General features: G+C 31.4%; 1 protein-coding gene across 1 annotated transcript; it reads right to left on the minus strand.

Moving 5' to 3' along the window:
• Positions 1–1,769: 1,769 nt before the first annotated feature.
• On the minus strand, positions 1,770–14,163 carry LOC108909932. Its single transcript, XM_018714405.1, has 4 exons — positions 14,096–14,163; positions 11,403–11,677; positions 9,851–10,062; positions 1,770–2,073 (listed from the first exon to the last, which is right to left on the minus strand). The coding sequence occupies exons 1-4, from the start codon at positions 14,149–14,151 to the stop codon at positions 1,933–1,935; spliced, it is 684 nt and encodes a 227-aa protein (XP_018569921.1). The 5' UTR covers positions 14,152–14,163; the 3' UTR covers positions 1,770–1,932.
• Positions 14,164–25,961: the final 11,798 nt, after the last annotated feature.

Raw genomic sequence — 25,961 nt, forward strand, 5'->3', positions numbered from 1 at the left:
GACTCCATACATAAAAGTCGCAAGGATTCATTTCGGGACTGCGAGCTGGCCATGCTTGGGGACTTGTGAGCGTCCAATCCAGTGATTAGGAAAGGTATTGTCTAGGTACTGACGAGCATCACGAGTGAAATGAACCGGAGCACCGTCGTGCATTTTTTTTCTTTAAATACCATAAGAAATCGTGTCCTGAAGATAAGGACCGTACTTAAGAAGCACCCTGTATATTCCAGTGCGTTGTTTTGGTGGGTACATACAGGGTGATTCTCAACTTAATTGGAGTCAATATCGTAAAAAAGAAATTGTAAAATTCTCTTAGTTTCCGAGAAAAAATTATTGAAGTTATAGTATTTTCAAGCATTACATCGCTGGACAACTGTAATGTCTAGTGTCATTCGCAATACGCTACGTGGCCTCAGCGATTCCTAATACTGAAATCCAATTTTACGATCGTCGTTGCTATAGTGTTTACAATAGTTTTTTAGTAGTTAGGGTCAACAATGGTTTGCGTGAAAGCAACTCGGAGTTGATGGATATCGTTTTAATTTATGGTGAAGCAAGACAACATTTGTCCTATGGTCAAACATTTGTGTTAGTTCGTACAAACTGAATAAGACGGGCTCAAATGTGTTTACATGTCGGTGGACAAAATTTTGAACAGTTGTTTTAACATTGATATGTCAAATTATTCTATTAATTAAAACCACAAATTAATTTTATTAATTAATAATAACAATAGCGGCAAAATTAGTTGAATTTGCTGATATAAAATAGGTGCTATAGAACTCTATTTATTCCTTTCCTTGAGAAATTCTTCTAGTTTCTGTACATTTTTAAAATCATTTTCGAACTGCCCTTTTTGATTTTTTCTTTACCACATTGTATTTTTAAGACATCCAAAAAAAATTTCTTTTTTTTTTGGATGTTCTGAATCACCCTGTAGGCATCACAACCTAAAAAATCATCGTACTGGGAAATTAAATGTATGTTACAAGATTATTATTAAAAACAATGCATAAAGTTCCCAAGGAAAACCACCAGATATGCATTTATCCTTTCTCTATCACAAAAAATTATTGAAATAGATCCATTGTACAGTCACTTTTTCTTAAGGATGTCCATATCTAGACAACTAAGCTTATAACGGAACTATTTCTGTGCACAGTCATGCCTCATAGAGAAATATACTCCAAGAAGCAATTTTTTACCACTTGACTTGCAACTTAAGGCACGCCTCCAAATTAAATAATTGATCATTTCTTTGTTTTGTCCTGCAGAAGAATTCTGTACTTGTTTTGTCGCTTTCTTAAAGGCACCAAATGACGCTGTCTTCTAATTATGTAAATGGACCTCTTTGATGTTCTGTTGCATAATTATAACAAGAACAGAAAGCAAAGGCCTGTTTTAAGAATATCTGTGTACGTAGGAAAGCTTTCTATTTTGGAACAACAAGAAGGATTTATTCAAATATAAATTAACACAAAAATAATTCCAGTTTGTCACATAAACTTCTTTTTATTGGATGCCTTTTAAGGCAAATGCAGGAGGTTGAAGGGGAAACCGGTCAGGAAAAGTATATTTTCTACGAGTAATAATAATTTGTTTAAATTGACGAAAATTTACTCAAATTTTTAATTGTTATCTCCTTGCATTTCAATAGAGGAAATTTCAAAAGAATATGCTTGCTTACAATATTTATTAAATACATTTTTTACATTAAAACATAGCCAGATCCATTGCAGAGTCATCAAATGTTTTATAGACCGCAAGTATTTTAAACGACTTACAGAAAAACAATAAAAGTAAAGTAGCTGCTGCTTCTAGACGGGATATAATTAAAAGTAAACATTCGCCGGAATTTAAAACTGAAAATTTTATAGCGACGTCTAGTTTTAATTTTGTGCCAGTCTACAAGCTTTAACTTTTTCTCTTTTGTCAGTAATCGATTATCGTGGTTGATGCCACTTCTTCGCAACCAATAGGCTCTCTGTTCTTACAACATAATGGCTCTTGAGTTTCTAGTCCAGTGAAGGTCCACATGCCATTTTCCTCGCAGTGCTTTGAATGTAAGTATGCCTAAAAAATATTCATTACTTTTAATCACATTATCAAAGCATTGTTTAAAAATTAATTTTAAACAATACTATATTGCGGGTTGACCTGATAAGTATTTAAAGTTACATCCCTTTAAATACCCAATTAAAAAATGTGAGATCCTGAATTTCACAGGTGATTTAGACCGCGGGCTTTGGTCACTGTTCGCTTTGCAGCTAATTGGAAAACGATGTACTTTTAATTATTGAGGAAAACAGGTGCTCATATTTTACAAAAAACATATTCAGTGCGCCCCAAAAGTAACGCAAAAAATCCGTTATTTATTTTGTGTTGTTTTCACAAAAATGCTAAAAACACGTCAATTAGTAAATAAGAATTGTCGTTTTGTCACGTTGGTGCGCTATATTTCATAAACCTGTGACGTCATCGAAATTTTTTTTAAATAGCACTACCTAATTTTTTAAGCATAAATCGATAGCCCTTTGAAGGGAAATGTGTCGATATAGGGTTTGGTCTACTTTACTTTGACAGGTACGAAAAAAAAAGCCAACGATTGGAATGGACATAGTTTCAATTAATAACAAAAGTAGGTATCACAAACTTATGCGCGAACAGTGCTATAGCAAAAAATGTGTTTTGGTTGATTGTAGGTACATGTTCACAGCGGCTTGAATGAGGATCAAAATGTTACCAGCCGGTAATCTGGTCACAATTATTTTAAACTAACTTTTTTAAAACAAATTTTAAAAACAACTTGTTTTGCGCCGCGTTTTGCGTTTTATTAGGTATTTTGGGGTATTCTAAACAAAATAGTTCCTATGCACTATGCTCCTAAAATCAACGGTTTCCGAGATATAAACAATTTAAAGTACGAAAAAATGCAAAAACGGTCATTTTCAAGACTCAAAAACAATAACAAAAAATCAAGTTTTTGATGTTACTAAAATTTAAAAGTAATCTTTAAACATACCTTGACAAAATACGGAGGAGTTATTTGGTGTAATTACATTGCAATGCGTATTATTTTACCTATTAACAATATACATTTTGACTTGCGCGCCGCGCCGCTCAGGCACTCCACTGTGTGCCGACCCCGTCAGCGCCTCATTTTTTCATATATCTCGACATATATTTTAAAGTAAATAAAAAATAAAGAGTAAAATGTCTTAAACTTATAAATATATTTATTTAAGCATAAAATTTTCACATTCGTCTGCATTACAACCACATAAAGTAACACATCAAGTAACATTATTTTTTCTACAACTACATGCTTTAGTTTTACATGTTTTCAAACATTTACATCAATCGATCAGGTATTATTTAACATAAATATGGGTAATACTGCACCATTTTCATCTCCTTCATCTTCATCTTCATCTTCATCTAGTGGTTGGTCCTTTAAAAGTCCCATAGCACTGCGGCCTAATTAGGCCTATTGTGCGTCCCACTACTAGTCCTATTCAGCAAGTAGATTTGTCCTTTTTACAAAGTCCAAAAGCTTCCTTGCTGACACTTCTCTCAGCTCCTTGGGTTCCAAATAGGGTCTCCCAAGGAGCGCCATTCTGCTACGTGCAAATCCCGGGCACTCGCCCAGGATATGCAGAGAAGTTTCATCCGCCGATTCACATCCTCGGCAGACCGGACTGTCTACAAACTTTAGTTTATGTAGATGTTTCCTAAAGTGACAGTGTCCCGTTATGAGTCCTGTCACTCTCCTGAGCCGGATTCTATTCAAGCTCAGTAACTCATTCGCTCTTCCATTCGAAAGATACTCCATAAGCTCCTTGGAATGGCTATGTCCTGGCCTTGAAGTCCAGTATTTCCTATGTTCTGTCTCTGTCCATTTGCCCAGAGCCCGCCTGACCACACTGGGAGATGTGCCACAGAAGGGCTCCGGGCCAATGAACACTGTCTCGGATCCCTTCCTCGCAAGTTCATCCGCTTTCTCATTTCCACAAATGCCTTTGTGCCCTGGCACCCAACACAGTCTGACTGTATTGTTGGTGGCCAGTTCAGTCAGCATCTGTAAACAGTCCCACACCAGTTTTGAACTTACCTTGTGTACGGCTAAAGCTTTAATTGCAGCTTGACTATCAGAGAATATATATATGAGTTTACGTCTATAACCTCTACGTACATTCTCTGCCAGACACGCCATTATCGCGAAGATTTCTGCTTGGAATACAGAATACCATTTTCATCTAGTTTGTAACCGAAATTTTCGATATTCAACGTCTGGTATTTAGAGTAGGTATATTGAATTTTTCCAAATATACGTTTACAATTATGCTCTTAATACGTGTAGTTTAAAGACATCAGAAGTACTTGGAATATTTCCTAAGTTTATACCCATTCCACACGTTCGAGAAAAAATATTTAACCTAGCGGCGCGGGAATTTCATTGCGATATTCGCAAATTCAAAATTAGATATTATTTAAGTAAAGTAGATATATTATTATTGTTATTATTATTATTATTATTATTATTACTGTTTAGAAATTTATAATATCAATAAACAAAAAATAATTCTGATAAATAAAAATTCAGCATTGCTAAAATATATCAAAAAGTGAGGTGATGAATATATACACGGAGTCGGCGCAGAGTGAAGTGCCCGAGCGGCGCGGCGCGCAAGTCAAAACGTATATAGTTAATAGGTAAAATAATACGCATTACAATGTAATTACACCAAATAACTCCTCGGTATTTTGTCAAGAGATGTTCAAAGATTACTTTTAAACTTTAGTAACATCAAAAACTTGATTTTTTGTTATTGTATTTTAGTCTTGAAAATGGCCGTTTTTGCATTTCTTCGTACATTAAATTGTTTATAACTCAGAAACCGTTAATTTTAGGAGCATAGTCCATAGGAACTATTTTTTTTAGAATACCCCAAAATTCAAAAACAAGTTATTTTTTCAATTTTTTTAAAAAAAATTAGTTTAAAAAAATTGTGACCAGGTTACTGGCCGGTAACATTTTGATCCTCATTCAGGGACATCTCACGGAGGTGATTATGCAAAAAAATCGAATCCACTAATTTTTTCATACGAAGCCGCCGATTTCGCCTTGTCTAATAGGCAAAATGTTATGTTTAGCTGTCACTGAAAATCCACACACTGCTGTTCGTCCTATCGCCGAAAACGCCAACATATAAATACATAAAAACGTACCTACAATCAACCAAAACACAAAACATCCACAAATTTCCATTTTTTGCTGTGGCACTGTTCTTGCAACAGTTTATGATACCTACTTTTGTTGTTGTTATTTTAAACCATGTCCATTCCAGTCATTGGCTTTTTTTTCGCTCCTGTCAAAGTAAAGTAGGCCAAAACCCTATATCGACGTATTTCCCTTCAAAAGGACTATCCATTTATGCTTAAAAAATTAGGTAGTGCTATTAAAAAAAAATGTCGATGACGTCATAGGTTTATGAAACATAGCTCAAAAAAGGTTTAAGCAACGTGACAAAATGACAATTCCTATTTACTAATTGACGTGTTTTAGCGTTTTTGTGAAAACGCAACACGTAATAAAATATGAATTTTTTGCGCTACTTCTGGGACACACTGTATATACGGTGTGGACCATTAAGAACCAAGAAAACATTTTTTTTTTTGGACATTCGACTCGACTAAAATTTTTCTATGTATAGTGGCTTTCCAGATTATACCTTAAAGGCCATAATCGAATTGGCAAGCCATGGCCTTCCGCAATTTTTTGTAGAAGAGATTTTTTGGAAAATTATTTTGAAATTTATTAAAAATCTTGTTATTAGTCTTAATCTGCATCACTTAATACCCATACTATGATACTAGATATTGTGGCTCAATTTTCTTCCATTTCTCACGCAAAATTTGCTATTGATGCCGACTTAAAATGTTAAGTTTCTGTTTCAGTTTAAATATACAGGGTGTTTCAGTTCGAGTGAATCAAATTTTAACCACAGATAGAACTCGATAAGTAATTAAGAATTGCCTTATAAACCAAGGTTCTATGTCTCACCGTTTTCGCTCTACAGGGCCGTATTGGTCGGTTTTTTACATCATATTATTTATGATATCTCTGGTATGGTTGTAACAATTTGATTCAAATCTGGTATGATGTTAATACTTACGAATGTCTATAATTTACTGCAAAATTTACAAATTTTTTGTAGGTCAGTGGCGTAGAAACGGGTAGGGTAGCGGGATTTTTTTGCCCCAACTTCTACGCCAATGACCTAATACTTATTTGGGGTAAATTTTTAGATTCCTTGGACAATTTGGCATAATACTTGTTTGAAATCGGTAAAGTGTCTCGTTCTGCCGAAAATCTCAATAATGTGGGAGGCCGTTCTTCTGATAAAGCATTTAGTTTCGTAATGATAGCAAATACATTTCAAAGTAATATTACTTTAATATTATGTATTAAATTAAAATGGAACGTTTCATGTAAAAATGTTAACAGCAAACAATGAAATATTCTTTTTCTTATTGCTGTATCTTAGATGCTAATAATAGGTAATAGTTTGTAGGTACGGTTTTTACAATTTTAAGTAATAATACAAAACGGTAAATAACAACATAACAAATAACACTAACATAAAACAATATTAAATAACATGTTCAAAATGACCCCCATTGGCTCTTATACATGCTCTGCATCGCCGAACCAACGACTGATAGACATCAAACATAATCCCTTCTGTATTATTTATTGCATCTGCAGCATCGTGGATTCTTTCTCTGAGATCATTTTCATCTTGCGCGACAGTGCGGTAAACAAGCTGTTTTATATGACCCCATACAAAAAAATCAATTGGATTAAGGTCTGGGGATCGCGGTGGCCAATGTATTGGTCCTCTATTTCCTATCCACCTATGTCCATAGTTTTCCGTTAACCATGCACTAACATCTCTTGCATTGTGCGGAGGTGCACCATCCTGTTGGAAATAAACGTATTGTCTTTCATTTAATGGCACCTCGTCTAGAATTTCATGTGTGGAATTCTGTAGCAATTCTAAATATCTTTGCCCATTCAGTATACCATTTATTTCAAAAAGAAATAATTTGTTTCGAAAAATTACTCCCCACATATTAATCTTAAATCTGCGCTGAAAGGCCCTTCTTCTTGTTAAATGGGGATTTTGTAATGACCATTGATGTAAGTTTCTAAAATTATTCAGTCCATTTTTAGGAAAAAGGCTTTCATCGCTCCAAATAATATTTTGTAAAAAGAGTGGATCTTCCGTCAAATTTTGGAGGATCCAGTTGCAAAATTGTAATCGTTGAAGGTTGTCACCTTCTTGTAAATGTTGCACTTGCTGGTAATGATATGGATGTAGCAGCTCTTGATGAAGGACCCTCCATACAGATACGTGGGGTATCTGTAATTCGCGTCCGATTTGTCTCACACTCAATTCAGGAGTATCAACTACCCGTTCGATAATATTTTCCTCGTACTGTTGAATATTACGATATCCTCTACCTTCTTGATTTTTTCTTACTTGCACAGAACCTGTTTGTCGCAGTCTTCTAAAGGTTCTTATAAATACGCCAAAAGAGGGATGACGCCGACGATTTGGAAACATTCTCCGATATTCTCTTTCTGCTTCTCGAGCACGACCATGACAATATCCGTACACAAAAATCATATCAGCGTATTCTTCACTTGAATATTCATCCATATTTTGACAAATGGTAAGTACTGTTGCAAATCTTTATAATTAAATAACAATTCCTGATGACAGATAATGTCATTATTGTTATGTTTTGCATAGCAATCTTTGTGAATACATACTCCCAAAGCGCAGACTTACAATATGAGCCTCACATCAATTGTCAATGAGGGGTGTAATTTTTTTAAACAAATTATATCTAATTTGACATAAATGAAACGTTAAATTAGCAAAAATACTTATAATAGTTTCAGAATAGCATAAATGAAATGTAAAGGAGGTATCATTGAATGTGTACCGCACTGTAGTGCAACATAAAACAGAGCTCAGAAAGGAAACTCACCACACTATAAATGCTATAAAAATAATACACGAAGTGTAGAGACGTATTGTTTAATATTGTTTTCAACCGTAATTTAATAACTGCTAAACTGAACTAAACTTGATTCCTTATCAGAAGAACGGCCTCCCACATTATTGAGATTTTCGGCAGAACGAGACACTTTACCGATTTCAAACAAGTATTATGCCAAATTGTCCAAGGAATCTAAAAATTTACCCCAAATAAGTATTAGGTCATTGGCGTAGAAGTTGGGGCAAAAAAATCCCGCTACCCTACCCGTTTCTACGCCACTGACCTACAAAAAATTTGTAAATTTTGCAGTAAATTATAGACATTCGTAAGTATTAACATCATACCAGATTTGAATCAAATTGTTACAACCATACCAGAGATAACATAAATAATATGATGTAAAAAAACGACCAATACGGCCCTGTAGAGCGAAAACAGTGAGACATAGAACCTTGGTTTATAAGGCAATTCTTAATTACTTATCGAATTCTATCTGTGGTTAAAATTTGATTCACTCGAACTGAAACGCCCTGTATGAAGGAAGATGAAGTAGTGTTAGCCAATTACTGACACTATGACTGGAAACAACAGTGTCTACTTATAACCATGAAATTGTGAAAATATTCAAAGATTCAAACTATTTATCAGTTACAATCAACATGGCTTGTAATTAGTTAGCTATTTTTTTTCATCTTCAGGCATAGCTAAAGTGTCTTAGATTTTTAAACTAACACGGAAACTTCATAAGACTAAAATTGTAAGTTTAAATAAAAAAATTATTCTTCATTATAAATTGTTGAAATGTGAAATACATATAGGGATTTTAGGAAATGCTGAATGAGGCTATTTCCCAAATTTTTAACAAAAAATGCACCAAGAAAATCGCTTTATAATTTTCTAAAAACCCCCTCTAACAAAATTGCCGCTGACTCCGGATTTCGAATTAGATCATCTAAATTGGTTCAATAAGTACTTTTAGAAGGCCACCAATATCATTAAAAAACGGAATGTGTAAATACTGTGATATAGGTATAGTTCAGAATACGACCATTGTAGCACCTTTCGGATCACAGACAAAACCGAGAGTGTTAGTGAATACGCGCATTTTTTTGTGCAAACCAACACTAATAAGCTAGAAGGAATATGACGTAGGGCGGCGATTTGGGATAGGAACTTTTCCCTTGCCATATCCAGTGCGCATTTGTGTCGCAAAAGAAGCTTGTGACATTTTTTCCTTAAATTATCCAATACTCCTACCATAAACGCCGTTTGCATTTCTGATATGTGAAATTTCCATGAAAAAAAATACATTAATACAATTTTTTTACCCGTATTGTCTCTCAAAACTAAAAATTGTAAGAAATGAAAACTGAAAATTAAAATTTGCACACAACAAAGCGAAATTCTATGACATGACAAATAAGTATTTTTGTCCATAATATATTTGAGCTATTTTTTTAGAATCGATATATCCCGAATAGTCACGTGACAAATTACCTGCAGTAGTCACTTAAGAGCTTATATGGGCGAAGGAAGTTTTATATGCGCACCATTTTTTCATGTGACAAAGCTATAGTTTTAAAGGGAAATAATGTTGGTATATAACCAGCCAATCAACCAGTTTATGTTAAAACAGAGACGAATATATTACTTACGCCTATCTATTTGAAACAGTAAATGTTACACTACAATATTTGTCTGTAATTAATTTAAACAAATATTTTACTAGAAGATGCGTTACTATTAGGTACTGATGTTAAACTTGTATTTTACTTACTGTTAAGCTCGTGGCATTGTGAAGCTGGGAGCAAATGATATTATCCTTCTCTTTGTGGTGCGATGTGGCGAAGGTAACGCAAACTTTACTGCAAACATCACTTCCAGAAACATGGCCGTCGCAAGACACATTGTGGAAAGTTTTCGACATGAGTGGTACATCGGTCTCAATCGGGTGTCTTAGGGAGAATAGAGCGCAAACACATTCGATGTCTGAAACAAGCCATTGATCTTTACTTTCGTTCTCACCAACTGATAACATTTTTTTATCCTTAAGGTATTTAAGTGAGCACCAAATCGAAGTTGTGAAAGCTAAATAAGGTGTTTCATGCCCAATAAATACAGCCGAGAACTATTTATGTATTGTCTATGAACTGCACAAATGGAATAGAATATGCAAAAGTACGTTATTATTGATGGTAGTTTGGAACTTATTTAGGTCTCGCTAATAATATGAAATGATAAAGAGGAAATGCTAAATGCATTGGTCCATTATTATTTTTTAATAGTAATATAATAAACTTATAAATTCCCAAAGCACTGCAACTCAAACCAAGCAAATACCGCTGTTAGAACTCAGTTTTAGTATATTCGATGATCTCGTACATACAATCTCGATGAGTACGGATTGAAAAAAGCCCTACTTCAAAATGCTGTAGCAATTAATACACGATGTTCCATGAATTTTAATTAAAATTTAATATTATTGTATCTTTCCAAGATGGTAATGAGAGAATTACCATTTTTTTGTGACTACTCGCACCACTCGGATATTATTAAATATACATAAATCAGTGACCAAAATATGCGTTGTTGTGTTGTACAGTTCTCGAATTTGAAGGGAAAAAAATTTAAAACTAGTAATACATTTCTGCAATTAGCTTTCTAATATTATTATTTTAGCAATAAGAATAGTCAGAGTTAATATTTTCGTAATTTTAATTTAGTATTAATACTTCTTACTGTAACTTTATACTCACTTGTCACATCAGAAATGTTTTCCGCTTACTTTTCATGTTGTACAATTAAATTTTAGTTTCTGTGTCAGGTTTAATAATTAGATGTTAGGTGTGATAAGCTATATCTGTATTAGCAATAATTATTAAGTAATGCCTTCTTTTTAAGAGGAATAAGGGAGGAATAGCTTTTATTACTTTAAATGCCGTGTTAACAGTTTTTCATATGATTTTTTACATCTAAATATGTAGAGGAAATTGTGAGGATAAAAGTCTTCCAATTAGGATTTGTTAAATTGCAACAGGAAGTCAATATTCCATTAATACTGAATTGAAGTACCTATAACTATATGGACTAAGTGTTCTAATTACTAAAATAATATTGAAAAGCTGATTAAAACAATCTAGTAACACAATTTCGTAGTAGAATATACAGAGTGATCTTTTATGAGGGGAATTTCTGATTTAAAAGTCTATTGGCCTTCAGAGCTTATCATTTGTTTTTGTTAAAGTGAAAATTAAATTGGGGTGGAAACAGTTTTAATGCAGCAGAAAGTGCAAAAACAAAATTCTTAACATTTTAACAAGTTTACTTACATTTTGTTGTATTTTCAGAATTAGTATGATTTTCATTGACTACTGAAGAGTTCAAAGGTGCTTGTGGTTGAACGGTTTCTGGGACTGATTCATCATCTATCTGTAATATAATTTTTTTCTCCTCGACATCCCCTGTTACTTTCTTGTGAACATGAATTTTAGGATTTTCTTCTGGTTCGGGTAGATGATTGTCCTCTTTGAACACATTGGTGTCTTCTAATGTATTGGATCTGGCAGGTTCATAATGGTGTCCATGGTGGTGTTGTGGACAAGCCCTAAAACATTAAGATACTAACTGAACAGAAATAAAATTTACATAGCATAAAAATGGAGCTACTGAACTAGTTGGTATTTAATGTCGAAATTAAAAGAAATAAAAACAAATTTTGATAGCATCAATTACGTTGGAAATTTCAGTAGATTCTTCTTTAGGGCAAGAATTAAAAAAAAATGTAATAACAGGAAATGTAGGAATCACGTAAACATATCTATTAACATTTAAAGTTGATGGTGTAATGTAACTCATCTGATGAATTCTGATGGATCGATGACTTCAAACGGGAAACTGGGTGTGATTACTAAAGAGGATTAAAATTTAGGAACTTCAATCCATCAAACGAAATGAAACTAGATTTTGATTTATTAAATGGCTCATTCAGAAATTTATTGATTTATATAGAAACAATACCAGTGAAAACCAGAATTCGAAAGGTAGAAACCGGAGCAGTTTTTCTGATGTTATCGATTCTCGTTCCGTATAATTGAAATGGGATTTCAAGAGAGGAAATTGGTTGTGCCTATGTAGTTTAATCACAGTTCGAGGATAGACATCAATAATTTTTATAACAAGAAATACGTGCATCATACATATGAGTATGTATTCATAAAACAAGTTAATTTCTCAAAACAGTTTGCAGAAATATATAAATGTTATTAATTATTAATTTTGATTTTAGATTAATGATCTGACAAAAGGCCTCATATCAGGATAATGTAAAAACAATAATTTAGTTACACATGGGTCAAGTGGGGATCAGTTTTTTACAGTAATAATTCATGTTCTGTAGATACTAATCTGATATTATTTTTAAGTCAAAGCTGGATTATCTGATTTAGTATCATATTTGATATCAAGTTAATTTTGATAATAAATTAAGGGTATTTTTTACTAGCAACTTCAGAAATTTTGAGGATTTAAGGATAATTGTTTCAATATTACAGTATTCTATATATTTTTCTTAAATAATTAAAATATGGGTATCTGATTTGCCATATTTATTACCATATTTAATTTCACCAACTAAAAAGTAGTGGTAGTGCAGTTCGAGCTTTAGATGCGATTGTTGGTAATATTAAACCAGAGAACATTAAGATTTCTATATTCCGTTGGGATAAAAAATTTCTTAACTTCAAGTGGGTTGGTATTTAGCAAATTTGTCATTTTATAACAATTAAATTGAAAATTCTATTTCTTATTTTAAAATTATTAGTAGTATTAAAGTATTCACAGTATGTATTTTCTTTGAAATTCACTGATGCGGCGACTTTTACAACAGAATAAATACTCATACCTGGGCAAATAAAAATCCTCACTGTAATAGGGAAATTCCAAGTCAAGGACGCACATCGTTTAATATTTGTTGCGGTATACTGAGAAATATAATCATTGGCCCACTATTTTATGAAGGTGCTTTGACTGGGGAAAGATACCTTATTGAAAATCAAATAGAAAATTAAATTTAATTTGGCACCAAGACGTAGCGCCTCCGCATAGAACCAGAGCAGTACGAAATTATTTAAATAATAGGTTTGATTTGTGGATTGGTAATGGAGGATATATTCAATGGCCTATAAATAGCCCAGACCTTACACCCTTGGACAGTTTTCTGTGGGGTTTATAAGGAAACTAGTGTAAACTTAGATGAACTAAGACATAAAGTTGATCAATGTATACAAAATTTAAGTGAATTTAATTCCCATTTCATACTAAATGACGTTGAGTATCTGTGACCATTTGTGTTTTAGTTGGTTCTTATTAATTATGTTAAAGTTAAGAATGATTTTTATTATTATCATAAAATAAACGGATAAATTCAAATTTTTCGTTCTCACTAAACATTATTTCTTTGTTAAAATAGTTGTTATATGAAATAAATTAATGATGATAAATAAATTTCTGTCAGAGTCATTTGTTTGTTCCGCATGCCTCATCTTTAGCCACTGCGACTGCGATCAGTAAGACATAAATTTCCCTCCATATCGAAAAGTCCTTAATCAAACAGTAACATATTATACACTTTTGAAAAGAGAAAAATTTAACGAAGCTAATTATGTACTAATATATATGGTGTACCATTTAAAAAAATAATTTTTCTTTAATTTAGTGATTTCCATTATTCAATAGTTTTTTCTAATACTGTATTATAAAAATTCATAAAAAAAAGCTAAAAATTTTATATTAAAAACTTTTATGTAATTTCAATAATAAACTCACAATAAGTTGTCAGATTATAGTGACTAACCCTGTACAAAATTTCATATACCTGGACAGTTTATACCCTTTGTGTTATAAAAATTTTGTGAATTGCACATTTTTTTTAATTATGATGATTATACCAGTCAGTTATACCAAAAATACATATGATGTGCTGTTTTTGACAAAATATAGAAAATCTACAGCAAATATAACTTACAAAATTGTAGCAGAAGAAGTTAGCAGCAGCAACACTTTGAGTAAGCAACAATTCATCTTGCTAGTTGTTACCAAACGAACTAAGTAATGATGTTAGTGCCAAATTCACCTTTTATATTGTTCTGAAATCATAAAAATGTTAAGGGACTGAATCATAATTAAGGATATGGACGATAAAATTTATTATCCTTACTACTTGCAGAAAATAAGTAAAAATGAGTAATATATAGTGATAGTAGACACTTCCTCTAGATATAAATATGTTTCACAGATAATTTCTCGATTAATGCATTCTAATAAAAAAGTAATAGTTTTGTGACACATTCGTTAATTATTTCTAAATGTCTTCAGATATGGAAAAAATGTTGAAATATTGATTTTTATTGAAATTGGCATGTCTTTCTTTTTTTATTGTACGTGTTTAAATGATAATTAGTTTTGATTTATATAATTGTGAATTAAATTAAATTTGTGATATTCTTTACAATTAATTTAACACAACATTACTATTAATAAAATATTTTGGTTTCGGTAAATATATTGTAAAAGCTTTTGTGCATATATGATTTATTCGTTATGTCGTCCACAGAAAAATCTATGTATAGATATATAATTCAATTTAATATGAGTTATATGTTTTTATTGTACCTGTTTTAAAATAAATTGTACTCAAATAAATTTTTCAGCTTGAAGACTTTATATACTGAGCTTTCGTAAATGATTACAAGCCACGTGACCAGTAATTTTCGTTGAAACAGTAATTTTATTACTTTTACGTTGTAAATTTCGGTAAAATTAAAAAATTATTAAAACAATAAGATCAAGATTGCATTAAAACATTATTCTGGTTCACCGGCTGGTGATTTGTGTAATTTTGCACGAAATTTTATTCAACCAATCAACGAAAGCATTACCTCGAGCATAGATGTAACGGTTTGTCATTGCTCATTGTAAACAATTTATTAATATTGGTGACGTCAAAATTTAGGGATTTTAAGGTCGGTAGTGACGTGGCTTGTAAGCATTTATGAATGCTTAGTATCTTCCCAACGTGCAGCCTCTTGGCATTTCAAGTATAAATAGGTGCAAGTAATGCCCTTATTTCAAGACTTCAGTATAAAGTTTTTATTAAAAAAAGATGTATGTACAAATTGTTTTCGAGGGCATTAAAACAAAATTAACAGCATTATCTATGATTTTCAGTTCGAGTTTTTAGATTTTTATATAATTTTATAAATTCAAAATTAATCCAAGATTGTGTCTTAAAGCAGTAAAAAATGGAAGCCAAATATACTTGATGTGACATGAAGAAAACTGCTATTGTATTTCCAATGACAGTCCTATATGTATATGATCTCTATGTCATTAAATCAATGTTAACTATAATTTATATATTCAATGAAAAAGTAACATTTAATATGTACATTGATATTTTATTAAAAAATGTATATTATATTTGTTAGAAATATTTATAAGATTGTGTTAATGTTGTAGCTAATAATAAGAATGATAAATTAACATATACAGGGTGTTTCAGAAAGACCTCCCGTAAATACAGAGGGTGATAATACGACAAAAAATAAGAATATTTTTTGTCTTATGAACTATTATGTCTATCTCCTCTTGTTTTCAAGATACAGAGCGACAAAATATTTTTTTTAAATAGAATTCTTACGAAAATTTACAAACGATGCGAAATATTTTAATGAAATTTGGTATTCCGGGGTTTTTAAGGATGCCAAATATGCTGGTCTAATTATTTTTTGGATATTTTGGAGATTACATTCCTATTATATTTTAAGTTCTAATTTTTTAAGGTTAGGTTTTTTGCCATTTGGGCTCCAATTCTAATGTACAATCTTATTTTCTAAAAACAATGTACTCTTGTTAGAACTTTCTAATGTGGACAGTTTTCGAGAAAAAAGGCTTTTAATTAGTTTTACAATATTACGGTGTATAAAATAAGTCACTTTTCTCAAAGTAGACTTATGTCAAAACTTATTGATGGATGTCTCATGAACAAGGCATACATTCTTAGGAATATTTTAAACTCTAATTAACATTACATCAAAATTTTAGTGATTGTTAGTGACTGTAGTTATTAATGACTAATTACAGTCACTAAAACTTATGTACATTAAGATTGTTCTTTATGTGAAAAACTAAACTATAGAATCCATACGTATAGCAAGATCAACCTATTTCTCTATTGACAACTAATAGTATTAATACTTCCCTTACATTTATCCACCTGTAAATAATTAGAATGTTCATTCTTATGTTTTGTAGAATACAACAATAGTCTAATTTTGTTTTTATGTACTGAATAGAGTGTATTTTAAAAAGTATTCCATTGAAAAGAGGATACCGTTTCCTCCGTGGGTAAAATAGTATTAGATTTTACATTTAGGGTAAATTGGGCATAGAAGACTAAAGTTGATATAAACCTTAAAAATTAATTAATACAGCTGGAAATTTATCAAAAAGATGATTTTTAATTAAATTAGAATGTCCGAAACGGTTAAATGCACTGGCAAATTGTGATCAATTCTTTTAGGTAATGAAGAATTTTAGCTACAGCCAACAAATTTTTTTATACTTATTGAAAATTTACATTATACATGGCGTCGTAACATTTATGTTTTATAAAAGGACCCTGAAAAAAAAGTTTGTTTTTTGTATTTAAGTGAATATTGTACCTTATCCCATTTGGTACTGTCCATATCAAATCAGAAAAACATTGCTTAATGGGTTTCTGAGATATGTCTTAAAGTAGTTTTAATTTTTTCAGCTTCAACAACCTATAACTCGAAAATAAAACGTTTCTTGGCAAAATTTAATTTGAAGTACCCCCCGGAATTTTCAACGTAGGATCTATTTAAGATCTTTAACCGTATATTCTAAACTTAACTGCTAATTTAAGGAACAGGCAAATAAATTAATAAACATATATTTTATTATTAGATTTTTACTATTAATATTTTTTCCAAGTCTTAAATGTTTGCGACAAACAACTACTATGTGGGCTACCTGCCCCAACTAGCACAAAATATGTCAGGACAATACCTAGTAAACAGCTGCTGTAAAATAATTATACAGAATAAAAACTAAAAATAATATGTTTAAATATAATTATATAGAGACACATACCTGATATAGTGAAACTTTTAAATAATGCAATCATTCAAAGGAACATCCTGTATTCTCGTTGTCCTATTATCACCCCTGACAAAGATTAATTACGTAAAAAAAGTTCCTACAAAAATATTTTGTTTCCACATTTTATATTACTTGGGAATGTTTCATCAGGCAACTTCTCTCCTCGTAGATATACAATAAAAAATATTAAAAGACAAATATAACTTTGAAACACAGTAAAATACGATCAAATTTAATCAGTTTAATTTGAAGATTAGTTTCGTAAATCAAATAATATAAACGTAAGTGGTATTCAGAGTCGTTTTTTAACTTCACTCGTGACCTTTTAATAACAATGAATGTTTGTTTTTGTAATAATTAAATAATTTTCTTCATTTCCAAGGCCTATATATCATTTTTAATACATACTTTAATACTTCAGTTTTCAAATTTGAAATAAATCAAAGTGAAGACAATTTAATTTATTTATTAAATTAACTGCTTATATTACTTAGCTATTGATATTGCATAGGTATATTAGAAGACCCTTCAAATTCTTGACAGGNGTTTATAATAGTTTTTTAGTAGTTAGTGTCAAAAATGGCTTGCGTGTATAGCAACTCGGAGTTGATGGATATTGTTTTAGTTTATGGTGAAGCAAGAAAACATTTGTATTATGGTGAAGTATTTGTGTTATGGTGAAACAAGACAGAATTTGTGTTAGTTCGTAGAAACTGAGTAAGACGGACCCAAATGTGTTTATACGTCGGTGGACAAAATTTTGAACAGTTATTGTAACATCAGGTATGTTAAATTATTTTATTATTTAAAACCACAAATGAATTTGATTTATTAATAATAACAATAGTGGCAAAATCAGTTGAATTTGCTGATATAAAATAGGTGCTATAAAATTCTATTTATTCTTTTCCTTGCGAAATTCTTTCAAGTTTTTGCCCGTTTTTATCACTGCCGCCTTGACGGTCACATTGTGCCAGGTCAGGTTTTACAGTGGACCAGTTTCCAGGGCTGTGCAGAAGTGTATTTTTAAATCATTTTCGAACTGCACTTTTTGATTTTTTCTTTACAAAATTGTATTTGTACGGGTCCCCTGTATATCCAGTTTTTTTTTGGATAAGTTCTGAATCACCCTGTATATATTTTTATATTGATTGTCTCACTAAAAAAGTGGTATGTTCCTTAAGATTAAATTAATGTATCCTTATGTGTTGTGACCCGCTGAATCCGAATCCGGGGCCAGAATTGCTCCACCACCACCTTTTTTTTTAAACCGCGAAAATCCGACCTTAAATACAGAAAATATGGAAAATTGGCAGGCACACAGAAAAAGAAAAGTGATGTGTTCCAAAAACTAGATCTATGTATCTTTATAACTTTGAATCCGAATCCGGGGCAAGATGGCTTCATCACCTTCCTTTTTTTTAAATCGCGAAAGGTCGTCCTTAAATACAGAAAAGGACCATGGTTATATGTACATATTTTGATAAGCAGAATTTGAATCCAAATTCAGAATTGCTCCATCATCGCCCTGTTTTTTAAATAAAGAAAAACCATACTTATAATATACGAAAAATCCCACTCTTACCTTCATTGATACAGACGCTCCATTTCCTTGATATCATGAGGAACCGTTCACCCTGTTCTTCGCTGTAGTCTTCGATTTGCTGTGGAAAGTAGTCAATATGAGTGTCTAGTAAATGCACTTGCAAGTTCATCAGGCGACTGTTCGAAATTTTTCAACAATTCCTCGACTAAATGCTGATAATCCTCTCTTCTGATTCCCCAAGAAATTTTGAACGACGTTCTTGAAACTTAGCCATGCTGCTCTTTCAATGTCATTCATTTCTGTGGTAAATTTTTCATCTGTGAATACGAATTTGAGGTCCATAGAAAATAACTTCTTCCAGTTTAAAACTACTTATTTCCGGAAACATCCAAAACATCTGTGACCAAAGCTTCAACGAACTATTCGCGGGACCAAGTTTAAAATGGAGAGATGAAGCAGAATACTTGATTTATTAATTAAGGATTCGCGGATGATGTCTTTCAATCCTGGATGGAAATCTGTTCGTTCTGGCCATACTTTCATAATGATTCTTTCTGTCTCTAATATCCCATAGATATAAGAAACATAGATGAAAGATGAAGTTCGCCTTCCTTGTTTTGAAAAATATAATTTTCAATAATCAAATCGGTCGATAGCCGCACGGTTTAATGCGTCAGTACTTCAATCGATGTGTGCTATCTGCCCGGGTTTCGAATCCCGCGGCCGGTAGACCGTAGATTAGCTATGCTTGTACGGAGGATTGGCACCCTCTGTGCAGGTATGGTAGGGTGGAAGAATGTTGGCTTGGGTCAATGTGAGAGATTGACACCGGTTGGCATTTGACCACCCCCCTAATTAATGAGGTTTTCCAGGTTTCCCTCATTCCTGCACTGAATGGTGGTTAGGGCCTACCAACATAAGTCGTTCCTGGGCGCAAATGCGGCATGCGTAATAATAATAAGCCGCCTCCTCTCCCGCACAAGTCTCCGACTTCTGGACTAACTCTCGTAGTTAGAATGAGGAGTAGAGATATTATTATTATTATTAATATAACCAAAGTGCAAAATTAGCCACGATAGATAAGATCTTACTATTTCTGCATTTTGTTTTGCATTTCAAATGGCGTACTTGCAAATGGAATTAATAAATATTAATAGAACAAAATTATAAATGAAAAGAAAGATTAAATTTTAAAACGACATTGTGGCATTGTTTTGTTCTATTAATGAATTGATAATAAATAATTCCACTTGCCTCTTCATATAGCAATACTAAAGCAAAATGCAGAGACAGTAAGATCTTATCTATCCTGGCTAATTTTGCGCATTACAAGATCTTACAATACAATTCAATAAAGTTTTAAGTTCTTTAATTATTTAAGTTTAAATAATTTAAATATCTATCTAATACAGATGATATCTCAGTGAGATATGACGTAAAGTCATTGTTCATGAAAGTTCCAAGCCTTGGTAGAACGTTATCGAAGATTATTTGCAGAAGGTAAAGATGATAATTTACTGATTTAGTATACTTAGCAAAGATATGTATTGGATGAACCTTCCCCTTTATGGAAAATCTGAACAGCTGTGGGCTCACCCTTGACTGCAACTTTGACAAATATAGCCTCCAAGAAAAAAAGTCAGCAACACTAACCATATTAATGGTACCAAATATAAGTCCATCATCAAAATGTTAAAAAAAAACGTTATGCTTATGCCAACCCTTACCTAACCAAGCCCACATGAAATAGATTGTCAGCATCCTAGTATATCGATCGCATACTATCTGCAAGTCAGAGCACTTGAACTATATCGTTTAAAATCAGCTGTCAAAGAAAGCAGAAGGAGGAATATCTGGTAATGATCTTCCTTATATACAAGGATATACAAATGAAACAGACAGCACCTCTAGGAGAATAGGGTACGCCTTTCCGAAGACAAGCTGTGTCCTGTGTCCATGAGCAAAGCATATATCAAACAGAGAGAACAACAACGGAAAGAAATAGACTTTTTTAGTGAGACACATATTTAGGCAACCCGCAACAAACTGTCATAGTTGTACAAACCGAATCTGACCCTTGTGTACTATTTAAGTAGATACTATAAAAATGAACAACTTCAAATCAATTTATTTTTACAAGTATTTAGAAGTATTTAAGAAAAACAACACGTGTTTCTTAAAATGGATACACTAATATGCTTAAAACTTACAAGAAACGATATAAAAGGATATTCCTAAATTTAAATAAAGTAAAAATTTAACATTAGCCGTATTATTCCTAATGCGCATGCTCGGAAAGAATAGCCTCATACGCAGGTGAGATCTTGTTGATATAGTCGTCGTTGTCATCATTAGCGTATTTTCTTTTCTTGTGTTTAATCTTAGCATTTTCTAGTTCTGCTAAGTATTTCTATTGTTTGTCTTGGTGTTGTGCTGTGTCAGTGTGTTTATCGAGTGTTTTTTCATCAAGTGGTTTATTATAGACGTACTTTTAACCATAACCAAACTTTTCTTGAATTATGCCCTCATGCGACGCTACTTCGCTTAAATGAAATTATCTCTAATACGCCTGCTCAGCAACATTGATATAATTTTAATTTATTAATTACTATAAAAGTCAATATTGTTCTATAAATTTAAATATATAAATTCTATAATTCTTTTAGTTTGCCACTTGGGGCTTGAAATTTCTTATATATTTCTAATATTGCCAGAATATCGCGATATTTAAGCTCATGACAAAGAAGACATTTTTTTGACACTTATGTTCAAGGTACATAAGGTCGAAAATCGATCAAGGAAAAATACTGAGAACTGGGGTTGCCTATTATTTGGCGTGGTTAGAACTACGTGGAATTTGAAAATAGACGTCACAAGCCGGTGACTAGTAACACAGTGAATATACATACCGACCAGAGGCCTTAATCTCAGAATTTCTTCTGAAAAGTCTAAATAACCTCTGAAATTGTTTAGCCAACTCCCACGAAAGTCTAAGAACGAAACTGAAAGTGCTTTTTACGAAAACAGATATTAGAACTTTAAGATCTATTTTGGGTTATAGATAATGAGTTATAGTCCAGTCGGCAAAGGCCGAAAAGTTACTGTTGGTGGCATTTCCTTGATAACTCGGAAATAACTACACAGGAATACTTTAAATGATGAGTACAATAACAGGCTAATTTGCTGACAAAGTATTTTATTAGGAAAAAAAGTTATTAACAATTTAATCGAGAAAAAAATTTTCTTTAAATAACTCAGCGAGATGACTTTGTACGAAAAAATGCTTAGGACATGATTTTGTTCGTAATAAAAATAGCTACAAAATGGCGGTAGTCTGATTACGAAATTTGCAATAACAAAGTCGTGAGATTGAAAAAACGGTATAAAACGTCAATTTTTTAAAGTTGCTGTAAAAATGTCAATATGTCGTACGTGTGGGGTAAACCTTTAACTTTTCATTTTCCAGCGCGAGCTCCGCTCTTCGGCGCTTGTATAGATACTATTAGAAATATACAACAGTAAATTTAAACAATTGTTTACTTAAAGTTAAAGGTTTACCCCACACGTACGTTTTTGTTTTATGTTGAATTGTTGAATAATTTATGAGTATGGCTAACGGGCACAAAATGTTAAGTAGCTTAGGATCTAAACAATGAAAATATATTTTTTTAAATTGTAGGTAATTGTGCTGGCTAATCTACCGTGAAGGAATATTTTATAAATATACATATATATACGTCCAAAAATTAAAAAAACGATGACGTATAAAANATTTTATAAATATATATACATATATATTTTTCCAAAAATTAAAAAAAACGGTCACGTATAAAACTGTGACGTATAAAACCTTACAAAAACTGCAAAAATGAAGATAATTTAGCAAATTGCTTTTGGTTTCTGCATATTTACACTATGTGTGTACCAAATTTCAAGTGTCAGCAAAGCTTCGAACAAATTTGGCTAAGTTCCGAGTTTCAGATGCCGATGAATGTATAACATCTTTTAGAACAAAAAGTTTTGCTCTCCTGATTTTCGGCTTTAGCGTCATTCTTGTATATATATTGAACTATAGTTTTCGAAAGTTTTATCACTTTTTGTTTATAATTGACATTTTTACAACAACTCTCACGGCTTTGTTATTACAAATTTCGTAATCGGACCACCGCCATTTTGTAGCTATTTTTATTACGAACAAAATTTAGCATTTTTTCGTACAAAGTCATCCCGCTGAGTTATTTATAGAAAAGTACTAAAAAAAAATTTTTTCACTATTAAATTGGTAATAACCTTTTTTCCTAATAAAATACTTTGTCAGCAAATTAGCCTGTTATTGTACTCATGATTTAAAGTAGGCCTGTGTAGTTATTTCCGGGTTATCAAGGTTTGACACAGGCCGAACCTCTACCAACTGGACTAATATTAAAACTCATTTTATTGAGTTGAGATATTAATCCTTTTTGTTTTCAAAATGTGGTACTAACAGTTTTGAATGTAACACCCTGTATTTGCCTACTTAATATACCTACATATAAAGTAATATTTATCTAAGTCTAATAAATGTAACTAAGTGTATCACTGCGGGAATACAGGCTGCCTTACTTGTAGAATACTGAATTGTCATTCATCATACCAATATTTACCTTTCAAGACACATTTGATGATATTTTTAACGTAATATTCTTGGGAATGTAACCAGCAAATACTTGAGAAAATCGAAACTGTAACCTCTAGAATGCCTATATCGGTGGAAAGAGAATCTGATTTTCTGTAATATGGTGCAAAAAAGTACAGTGTTCCATTTAAATTTAAAAATATTTGTCGGTTTTAACTTTCCCAAATGTAACGTAAAACATTGTTCACTTGGTATAATTTTCTTCAAGTGATTTTTATAGTGGAAGGTCGTGTACCTTATGTTTATACTTAATATAGCCACACATTTTGTATGTTCTGAAAAGCAAGAACAAAGCAGAACGAAGAAAGATATAAGTAATTTTCGAAACGCTTGCATCTGTCAAATTTTTTATAAAATGCCGATTATCTCGAAAACGGTTAAATTTTGGTACACGGAAGCTCTAATATATTTTACTAATGGGTCATCACCGTAAGACAGCCTATATAAGAGTTTTTCGTTCAATATGCATACTTAAGAGAAGAAAATAGAAAAGAATTATTAAATAATAGTATCTACGTCTTACAATTACATTACATTACATTTTACAATTACATGTTTTGAGAAATATTTTAACCAATTACTTATACAGAGTTTCAAAAATGATATTATGAAATCATATTCTTTAATTTTGACTTTAAGAAAAATTCTAAAAACGTTGTAGGGTTCTTTTAGAACAAAAAAATCATTTACATAATAAGGGAAATAAAATATATTCTATATAATTTTTTAATTTTCGTTTATGTCTACTTATACATTTTCCTTTTTTAATTTTTCAAAAATGAAGCTACCTAATTAGTTTATGGAAAACATATGAAGGTCGTAGGTCTTAAATGAATCACCTACTATATAATCAGTTTTTCAACTTTCAATTTTATAATTTTTACACTGTCAAGGGCGCAATTGTAAATTGAAATGAATTGTGTGAATAGTGTCGAAATGATTTAAAAAGTCAAATCTACAACTTTTCCATAAATATTTCGAAAACGATCTTATTCTGATATTTCAGAAAGCATCGTTTCTATTTCAGCTTAAGTAAATTTAATTTCAGAAAGCGTTAGTTATATTTGAAATTAGTTTTTAGAAAGCGTCAATTGTATATCAGATTAGTGAAAGAACGTAAATTGTTTTCCAGGAAACATCATTTGTATTTCAACTTTTACTGCATGTATTGTACCAAATTATATGAATCTTTGTATTAGCACTTATACAAGTCTTTGCAGACAATTTTCTCGTATTATTCAGTTTTATGAAACGACTAATTAAAAATTATAGTCCAATTCCAAATTTGTAACAATATTACGAAAATATTTTTACTACAAAAACATTTTAAAGTAAAAAAAGATCCTACAACTTTTATCGGAAACATTTTTTTTTTAAATTAAAAATAAAAAAGTTACCAGGGTGATCATTTTCTGTCTAAACAAAAGATCAAATTTTATTTACCGTCCTGTATATAACATCAGCTTTAGAAATTCGAACAGATATTTTTTAAAACAAAGTAAGCAAACATGAATAGGATATATTTTAATTTAAATCCCCAATCTCATTTTANTGTCAGGGGCACAGTTGTAAATAGAAGTGAATTGTGTGAATAGTGTCGATATGAATTAAAAAGTCTAATCTACAACTTCTCCGGAAATATTTCGAAAACGATGACTTATATTTCAGAAAGCATCGTTTCTATTTCAACTTAGTAAATTTAATTTAGCGTTAGTTATATTTGAAATTAGTATTTACAAAGCGTCAATTGTATTTCAGCTTAGTCAAAGAACGTAAATTGTTTTGCAGGAAACATCATTTGTATTTCAAAAGACATCAAATGTTTTCAAGAATTATTAATTTTTTAACTTTTACTGCATGTAGAGTAACAAATTATATGAAACTTTGTATTAGCACTTATACAAGTCTTTGCAGACTATTTTCTCGTATTATTCAATTTTATGAAATGACTAATTTGTCACAATATTTGCTCGATTAATTACAATATTTTTAAATAAGATAATTAATTGAAAGCCAGCGTATATCTTTAAACTCACCCATGCCTAACATTTTATTTATTTTTTTGGAATGCCTTTAAAACTTTCTAAAATACAAATGACTTATTCTGAAATGCTATAGACGCTTTCTGAAAATCATTTAGAAAGAAGTAATATGATATATTTGTTGATTGAAATCATACGAAAATATTTTTTCTATAAAAACATTTTAAATTAAAAAAAGATCCTACAACTTTTATATGAAACATTTTTTTTTAATTAAAAATAAAAAAGTTACCAGGGTGATCATTTTCTGTCTAGGCAAAAGATCAAATTTTATTTACCGTCCTGTATATAACATCAGCTTTAGAAATTCGAACAGATATTTTTTAAAACAAAGTAAGCAAACATGAATAGGATATATTTTAATTTAAATCCCCAATCTCATTTTAGATTAAGACCATGAACAAATCATACCAGTTTTATATTTCGCAGCAGTGCGGTACGGATA

The sequence above is a fragment of the Anoplophora glabripennis genome, unplaced genomic scaffold (assembly GCF_000390285.2).
Source record: "Anoplophora glabripennis isolate ALB-LARVAE unplaced genomic scaffold, Agla_2.0 scaffold408, whole genome shotgun sequence".
NCBI classification, from domain to species: Eukaryota; Metazoa; Arthropoda; class Insecta; order Coleoptera; family Cerambycidae; genus Anoplophora; species Anoplophora glabripennis.

Excerpts from the sequence above, each read along its gene's own strand:
- LOC108909932 (XM_018714405.1), bottom strand. The coding sequence starts at position 14,151 with ATGAATTGTTGCTTACTCAAAGTGTTGCTGCTGCTAACTTCTTCTGCT. Across the intron at positions 10,063-11,402 it reads TTCTGAAAATACAACAAAAT|ACATCGAATGTGTTTGCGCT; the intron begins GTAAGTAAACTT and ends GGCTTGTTTCAG. Across the intron at positions 2,074-9,850 it reads ACAATGCCACGAGCTTAACA|GCATACTTACATTCAAAGCA; the intron begins GTAAGTAAAATA and ends AATATTTTTTAG.